We start from the raw sequence: 8595 nt of genomic DNA, 5'->3' as shown, positions 1-8595 counted from the left end.
GGGTGGAGCAGGGAATCTGCGCTCTCCTCCTGGCAGGTTGCTTGGATAAGGGGCAGCAGCCTTCTCCCTCCCTGATATTACGGGGGGGGGGGGGGTTCACAGCCCTGTCTCTCTCTCCTCCCCCCTCCCCTTCAGCTGGGCTAACAGAAGTTGTGGGAAAGGAATGAATCTGGGGAAATAGGCACTATGACACCTGGGGAGTCCAGGGCAAGTTTTATATGTTTGCTACCTGATTTAGGGCACAGTTGCCCCTTCAAGCCTGTGCACACAAAAAAAATCATTTTAAAAGATTGCCATTTGAAAGACATAATGCACACTCCTCAGAAATATAAAAGCATTAATAAAGGCAGCAGCAATTAATATAAAGCAGAATGTAATAATTTCTTGAAATGAGGTCGCTCTAATTTCCTGCAAAGAGTCTTGTAAGTGGCGTTACCCTTAGGCTGTCTGTTTGAGGGGTGCATGTGTTTGTGCGTTGCACAGATATAGAACCCCCCAACGTATGAGATGCAGAATGGCCTTGGTGCTCTGTCTGGGGGCTCTGCTGACCCACTGCCTGTTTCCGTGCCCCATAGCGATTGGCAGGGCAGCCAATGACTAGATGACCCCAGGACTCCCTCCTGACTTTGCTATGATTCTGTAAGTGAGGCAGGCAAGTGTTTGATGGCACAACAGGTGCCAGGACATTGGCCGGACAAGGGACACGCTCCCCCCGGGCTCCCCTTTCAGAGGGGTGGGGGCAACTTCCGCGCAGCAAGTGGCACGTTTATTTGGATGGGGCAAGCAGAGGGGAACTCCTTCAGGTGTGTGGGCCTGAGCTACCTGCTCACTCAAGCATCTCCATCTCCTAGGCAAGCGCAGGGTTGACTCCAGCCTGGGTACCTGATGCCTCCCGAGTGGGTGGGGACTTGGCAATGGAGACTGAGGGAGGGGCAGGCTCTGGTGGCATGGGAGGGGCCCCATGGCTGGAGGCAAGGCTGGCACTGGGCGCCTCGGGCAGTAGGAAGGACCAGGGAGGGATGACGTGGCTTGGCTTGGATTCCTTGCCCACTGTGACCCCTTCACAGAGCTGGAAGGGAACCCCAAGGGTCATCTAGTCCAACCCCACAATGCAGGTGCTCAGCCTGGGAGTCATTTTGGACTCACAGCTGTCCATGGAGGCGCAGGTCAATTCTGTGTCCTGGGAGACTGTCTCCCAGCTCCATCTGGTATGCAGGATGAGACCCTCCCTGCCCACAGACTGTCTCACCAGAGTGGTGCATGCTCTTGTTATCTCCCACTTGGAATAGTGCCATGCGCTCTATGTGGGGCTACCTTTGAATTTGACCCGGAAACTACAACTAATCCAGAATGTGGGAGCCAGACTGGGGACTGGGACCACATAATACCGGTCTTTAAAGACCTACATTGTCTCCCAGTACATTTCCAAGCACAATTCAAAGTGTTGGTGCTGACCTTGAAAGCCCTAAATGGCTCATTCCAGGAGAGTCTCTACCCCCATTGTTCTGCCTGGACACTGAGGTCCAGCTCCGAGGGCCTTCTGGCAGTTCGCTCCCTGCGAGAAGCCAAGTTACAGGGAACCATGCAGAGGGCCTTCTCAGTGGTGGCGCCTGCCCTGTGGAACACCTCCCATCAGATGTCAAGGAAATAAACAACTATCTGACTTTTAGAAGACATCTGAAGGCAGCCCTGTTTAGGGAAACTTTTAACGTTTGATGTTTTATTGTGTTTTTAATATTCTGTTGGGAGCCGCCCAGAGTGGCTGGGGACACCCAGCAAGATGGGCAGGGTATAATTTATTATTATTGTTATTATTAACATTTCACAAGGCGCACGTACAGCCTCCCATAACCTGCTGGGTCCCTCTGCACGGCCACCAACCCGCAGCTCCTCCCAGCCCTCATTCAGCCCTGACCACCCTGTCCAGGGCTTCTTCTCGGGGATCATGACTCTAACCCACTACCCCTGTTGCCACCTGGAGGGGCGTTCTTGCGCTACGGTGCAAGGACCATTTGCGGTATCAGAAATTAAAGGGTTTCAGCAGGAAGCCACGTGACATGCTGTGATGGAGAATGAAGCAGTCTGTTCCCCCTGAGTGCCTTGGTGCCATCGTAAGTGCAGAGCAGAGAGGTGAATTGTTGCTTCCTGGCACTGGGCACTCTCCTGCTCCTGCAGCCAAGGGTTGCATTAGCTTGCATGCGCCTGTTCTGCTCCTGTTGGTAAGTGCACCCACATCTGATCTGTTCCCGCTTCCCCTCCCTGGAACAGCATGCTCAGTTTTGCCTCTGCCGTCAGAGCTTTCTGTATAATTCACACCCCGACTAATTCAGGAGGGAAATGCCGCTGCGTGCTTTGAGACTGTGGCAATGGCAGGCCCATTGGGTGGGGGAAGAGAAGGATGCTGTTTGACAAGCACACAGAGTGCAACGAGATTGAGTGTTTGGGGTGGTGGGGAGGTTCGGTTAATTTCATAGTGTTGCAGGAATTTATGCATAGGTTGGGGGGTTGCCCCTCCAGCAGATATCCTGCACATGCAGCCCACTACCAAAATCAGTCCCCACAAAACACTTCATCACAGTTTCTTCCTATCTATTCAAAGGGCCTCTGCTGCACAATACCAAATGTAAGAATTCACTGATCAATGTATCTCTGTACTGGCTCACTGGGAAAACTTCAGAAATTCATATAGACAGGTGAGCTCAGCTGCTCAGCAGCCCCTCTGCCTGAGGGATAATCCCTGGCATCCTGATACCTGAGTGCCAGACAGGTAGCCATTCCAGAAATAAGGTTTGATTAACTTGGCTGGGAAACAGGGAAATGTAAATCTCTCTTTTGTTCCACTTGATGGGTGTTTGGTGGAGGGCAAGGGGAACCATGGGGCAGGGTCCAGGATGCTCAGATTACTGCCACCAGACCTCCCCTTTCACGATGTAACCGAGATGTAGTAGGGGTGTAACATGGGGATTAGCAGCTAATAAAAGTTGGGGGGCTCTTTTGTTTGGGGCTTCCATCTTGTTCCACCTGGTGGCAGGTGGGAGTCCTGTCACGACAGTCTTCAAAAAAGACCAAGCCGACTGGCTGCTGTTTTGCTCTGGGATTCCTGGCTGGTGTCCTTGTTTTTGGTCCAAGGGAGCCCTCAGATTTCTCTGTTAACAGTTGTACACAGGTTGTACATTGACAATTAAACTATTATTATTATTATTATTATTATTATTATTATTATTATTATTATTTTCAAGCTTTGCTGGGTGACAGCTTGAGGCAGCTGCAGACAAGCAGGTTTCTGGTTGCCTATTGAATGTTCTGAGCCTTGTGTGTTTGGTGGAAACCACAGGTTGGAAGAAGGGTGCTCTTATGCTGCTCAGGTTCTGCTTGCGAACTTCCCATGGGTGCATCTGGTTGGCCTCTGTGAGAACAGAGTGCTGGACTAGGTGGGTCTTTGGCCTGATCCAGCAACCTCTTCTGATGTCCTTGCTCCAGTCCCAGAAGGGCAAGAGTGGATCTGCACCTGGCTACTCACTCTGCAAACAGCTGTGCTTCCCTCTCTCCCTGGCACAAGGGAGCGACTGGCCTGTGACCCTTTGAGAGGAACTGGACTGAACAGGAGGAAGCTGCTGAGGAGGGAGCAGAGAGAGGCTTGGTCTGCTGACGGCAGGGATTTTGTTGTTGCTTTTGGGTAGCTTGCAGCTGGACACAAAATGTGGAAGCGGGAGAAAAATTGTGCAGCTGGTAATGTGCAGGACAGGACTTGACATGTGTGTTTGTTGAGCACTTGAATGACTGGCAGTGCCAGGGACAGCTTGCACACAAATTTAGCAAGGTAGAAGGCGCTCAGTTGTATTCTCGTCATTTCACAGTTGGCTTTTATTTGTTTGTGAGCTGCCTCCAAGCTGCTGAAATGAAAGGCAGTTGTAACAGATACCGTATTTTTCGCTCCATAAGACGCACCTAGTTTTTGGAAGAGGAAAACAAGAAAAAAAATATTCTGAATCCCAGAAGCCAGGACAGCGAGAGGGATCGCTACGCAGTGATCCCTCTTGCTGTTCTGGCTTCTGGGATAGCTGCGCAGCCTGCATTCGCTCCATAAGGCGCACACACATTTCCCTTTACTTTTTAGGAGGGGGAAGTGTGTCTTATAGAGCGAAAAATACAGTAGATTGATGAAGATGTCGCCCCAGTGTGTGGCATCTGTGGAAAAGGCGAGCGCCATACAAAGGATCATTAGGAAAGGAATTGAAAATTGGACTGCCAACATCATCCTGCTGTTATACCAGTCTATGATGCAGCCACACTTTGAGTGCTGTGTTCAGTTGGGTCAGCTCCCCTCCGAAAGGAGATTGTAGAGTTGGAAAAGGTTCGGAAAAGGGACACTGAGATGATCCAGGGGAGACAGCAGCTCGCCTGTCAGGAAAAGTTGCAGTGCCTGGGACTTCTTAGGTGAGAGAAAAGGGGAGTCAGAGGCAACGTGATTGAAGTTTATAACATCGTGAAGAATTTTATAATTGAAGAAGAATGGACTACTTTAAAAAAACATTATAGTCAAATGAAATCGCAGGCAGGATTCGAGGCAGAAGCGGAGGAAGCAAAATGGGAAAATGTTGGTAAATAGACATATAAAGACATAATGCAGTAGAAAAGATTTGAGTACAAACACTGCGGAGGTGGGAGTGGGAAGTCAATTTATGAAACAATGCAATTATTTGAGATGAGGATCATTGTGAAAATGTTTGGAAAATCTAATAAAAAATTATACCACGAAAAAGGAAGTGGGGGGCAGAGTCTCCAACCAGCTACTGCCCCCGAAGAGTCCGTGGTTGGTTTTCCTCCAGCCCTGCACCATCTCTTAGTCCTCGGCTATAACCCACCATAAAACCTTTCTGTTTCAGCCCTTCCCGGCCCCTCGCAAACATGAATGATGCCATGGTGACCCACATGTCCTCCGGAGCCCCGACTCCAACGAAAAGGTAGGGATGTGCACTCTGTGAGGGGTGGGAGATGGGGGGCTCCTCTCTGGGTGCTGCAGAGAGAAGGAGCAGAGATGGCAGCTCCTGCTCTGAGTGTTCTGGATATTGCTAAAACCAGGTGGTGTCTCTGCTGCTTGAGGTCCCCCCCCCCAGGGCATTTGATCCATTTCTCTGCACCTGGAGGAGGCACTGGGGTTCCCTGTCAGCTGGGACCAGCCCTTCTCTCTCCCCCCACCCAAACCACCACCCTTCAGGTCTGAATTCCTCCCCACCCCCATGACCTGCCGTGCAGAACCTGAAACAAGTTCATTTCCCAAATGTCAGGAGGCAACTGAGGAGGATAAAACCACAACTGACGGCTGGAGAGATCTGATTTGGCGTTTCCCATTGACTCTCTCCTTTCTTAGGCAAAGATGAATTGGAGTCTTCTTTTTATGTTCCTTTCGCTTGTTTTTTAATCATCAGTTTTGTCTCCTTTTCTCTCCTGCATATAAAGGCTACGTTTGTTTTGATCTTGTCCCTTAAGTGAGTTTAATATACAGTCATACCTCGGGTTGAAGTAGTTTCGGGATGAGTATTTTTGGGTTGTGCTCTGTGGCGACCCAGAAGTAACTGAGTTCATTACTTCCGGGTTTCGCCGCTCACGCATGCACAGATGCTCAAAATGATGTCCCGCGCATGCGCGGAAGTGGCGAATCGCGACAGGCGCAGATGCAGGTTGCGTTTGCTTCAGGATGTGAACGGGGCTCCGGAATGGATCCCGTTCGCGTCCAGAGGTACCACTGTAGAAGGATGCACCTGCACAGAATTTTGCTTGATAGTTGCCATTAATTTGATTTTAATTTGATTTTAATTAATTTTATAATGAATGTTTTTAGAATGTTGAACTATTTTGATTGTTGTTAGCCGCCCTGAGCCCAGCTTCGGCTGGGGAGGGCGGGATATAAATAAAATTTATTATTATTATTATTATTATTATTATTATTATTATTATTACCCTGACTGGGATGAGCGGTGCTTGTCTCTTACCTGGCCCAGGGTAAGCAGGGACCATTCTCCCATTGGGTTTGATCTGTCTTTGAACACTTCTTAAGGGCACAGTGGAAAGGAAAAGAAAAGAAAAAGAGGGGAACCTATTGACCAGGCGGTGTTCTCAAGTGGGCATTATCTGGAGCTCCAGGAAGGGGCTGGCTCTGGGAGTAACATCTCCATCTTCCGCTGCTCCAGCTTCTCCTCCCTGCCTGGATGAGGCGGCAGAGTCAGGAAGAGAAGGCGCAGGAGCAGCTGCAATTGGGCAACATCAGAGAGGGCACAACCCTCACAAGCCAGAACAGGCCCTAAGCTAAGGCACCAAAGAGTTTGGTGCTCTCGGAGGGTTCACACATGGCTTAACTCCTCTCCTCTGGCTTCCAGCAACTGCTATTCAGAAGCATCGCTGCCAAGCCTAGCCATTATGGCTAGTAGCCATTAGGAACCATTGGCCTTCATGAATTTGTCCCATCCTCTTTCAAAGCCACCCAGTCGGGTCAGAGGAAGCGAGAGGCACCTGTCCCTGCCAGAGCAGCCCTTGCTGAGCAGCTATGCCTTCAGCAGTCCTCCACTGACTTGCCCTGCCTGTGCCATGTTCTCACGTCAGTTTTGCAGTTTTCACCTCCAGGGTTGAGGAACGAGAATGTTCTGCAAGAAGTGCACACATGAACATTCAAGCAGCACCCGAGCTCTCTGTCTTCCTGCTGTCTCTTTCAGGATTCAGGTGGAGGAGCATGTTGGTGGAGCAAGTTTCTTCTCGTTCTTCCTCTCTCCTGCTTGTTCTTCTGCAGGTGCCCCCTTCCCATGTATCACAGGGAGCTTTTCTGACGTTTCCAGACAAGAGGGTCCGGATTCTCCTTGCCTCTGCCCAATTGCACATTTTATTAGAAGCCTTGAAACTCTGATGCCCACATGCCTTTCTCTTTTGATCTAGGCCAGAGGGAGGCCTGCCTGCTTGAGATTTTGTTTTGAGCCTTTTGCCTTGTGAGCAAAGCACAGCCTCCTTCCACAGACGCAACCTGAGTTGGGGTGGAGCTGGAGCTGGAGCCCACACCTCGTAAACGGGAGTCTAGCCAGACCATAACGCATCCAGCAGCTCGCTTTGTGTTTGCTCTGCCCATAAAGTGATGTCACGGCGAGTGTTACAAGCCCTGGTTACGACCGTGATGCCCCGGGATGGGGGGGGCGCAAAGACAGGTCATGGCCTTTTGTACTCCGGCACCGGAAAGCCAGTAGCAGAGCCTCGGGTATCCCTGAACTCCTGCTTTTCTTAGGAGTTCTGGTCTTACGAGAGAGGGAGAAACCATTTGGGCAAGGGGACTTAAAACAGTCTTGAGAAATGTAACACAGGAAGATCAGACAGGATTTCTGCCCCCAAGGCAACTGAGGGATAGTATGAGGAACAGTGTTGAATATCATTGAATATTTTGAAAAGCATGGTGATAAACAGATAACCGCGGGTTTCTTTAGATGCTGAAAAAGCCTTTGAACAGCCTTTCTCACAATCTGACCCACGAGTTCTAGTCTTATGAAAGAGGGAGAAATACTCTTTCCATTTTCTCAATGCCGTTCACAATTTTATTTACCTCTGCCATGCCCCCCCCCTTACTCACCTTTTCTCTTTCCCCAAGAGCTTGAAAAATTGTAATTTTTCCTCATGGGGCGGATGCTTCATTTCGCTTGGTCATTTTGGTTTTCCCTTTCTGAACCTTTAATTCAAGCCTCTTCGCTTGGGGGGCCACCGACTTTTGGAATCTTGTGCCTCTGCCACCCTGAAGTTCATCGGGGGGGGAGTCATCGGCTTGCATTGTTTTTGTCCTTGCTTTTATTATGTATTCTGTATTTTTATTCTGTGAACAGCCCTGAGATTTGCAGATGGAGTGTGGTATACAAATAATAATAATAATAATAATAATAATAATAATAATAATAATAATAATAATAATACTACTACAGCGGTCACCTTGCCAACAAAGGTCCGTATAGTTCAAGCTATGGTTTTCCCGGTCGTGATGTATGGAAGTGAGAGCTGGACCACAAAGAAGGCTGATCGCCGAACAATTGATGCTTTTGAATTATGGTGCTGGAGGAAACTCTGGAGAGTCCCACGGACTGCAAGAAGATCCAACCTCTCCATTCTGAAGGAAATCAGCCCTGAGTGCCCACTGGAAGGACAGATTCTGAAGATGAGGCTCCAAGACTTTGACCACCTCCTGAGAAGAGAAGATTCCCTGGAAAAGACCCTGATGTTGGGAAAGATGGAGGGCACAAGGAGAAGGGGGCGACAGAGGACGAGATGGTGGGACAGTGTTCTCAAAGCTACAAACATGAGTTTGACCAAACTGCGGGAGGCAGGGGAAGACAGGAGGGCCTGGCGTGCTCTGGTCCAGGGGGTCACGAAGAGGCGGAAACGACTAAACGACTAAACGACAACAAACTCGGGTTAAGTACTTAATTCGTTCCGGAGGTCCGTTCTTAACCTGAAACTGTTCTTAACCTGAAGCACCACTTTAGCTAATGGGGGCGTGATTTCTGTTCTAATCCTGAAGCAAAGTTCTTAACCCGAGGTACTATTTCTGGGTTAGCGGAGTCTGTAACCTGA

General features: G+C 49.5%; 1 protein-coding gene across 8 annotated transcripts in view; it reads left to right on the top strand.

Moving 5' to 3' along the window:
* The window catches only part of DTNB (dystrobrevin beta), an 88863-nt gene that overhangs the window by 43665 nt on the left and 36603 nt on the right, over positions 1-8595 (top strand). For all 8 annotated transcript variants that reach the window (XM_081904044.1, XM_081904050.1, XM_081904049.1 and 5 more), the window contains exon 10: positions 4887-4964. In XM_081904044.1, the coding sequence (XP_081760170.1) occupies positions 4887-4964 (78 nt within the window). The remainder of the gene's footprint in view (positions 1-4886; positions 4965-8595) is intronic.

This window comes from Podarcis melisellensis (genome assembly GCF_964234715.1).
Source record: "Podarcis melisellensis genome assembly, chromosome: 3".
NCBI classification, from domain to species: Eukaryota; Metazoa; Chordata; class Lepidosauria; order Squamata; family Lacertidae; genus Podarcis; species Podarcis melisellensis.
This window is presented reverse-complemented; position numbering and strand designations above follow the sequence as displayed.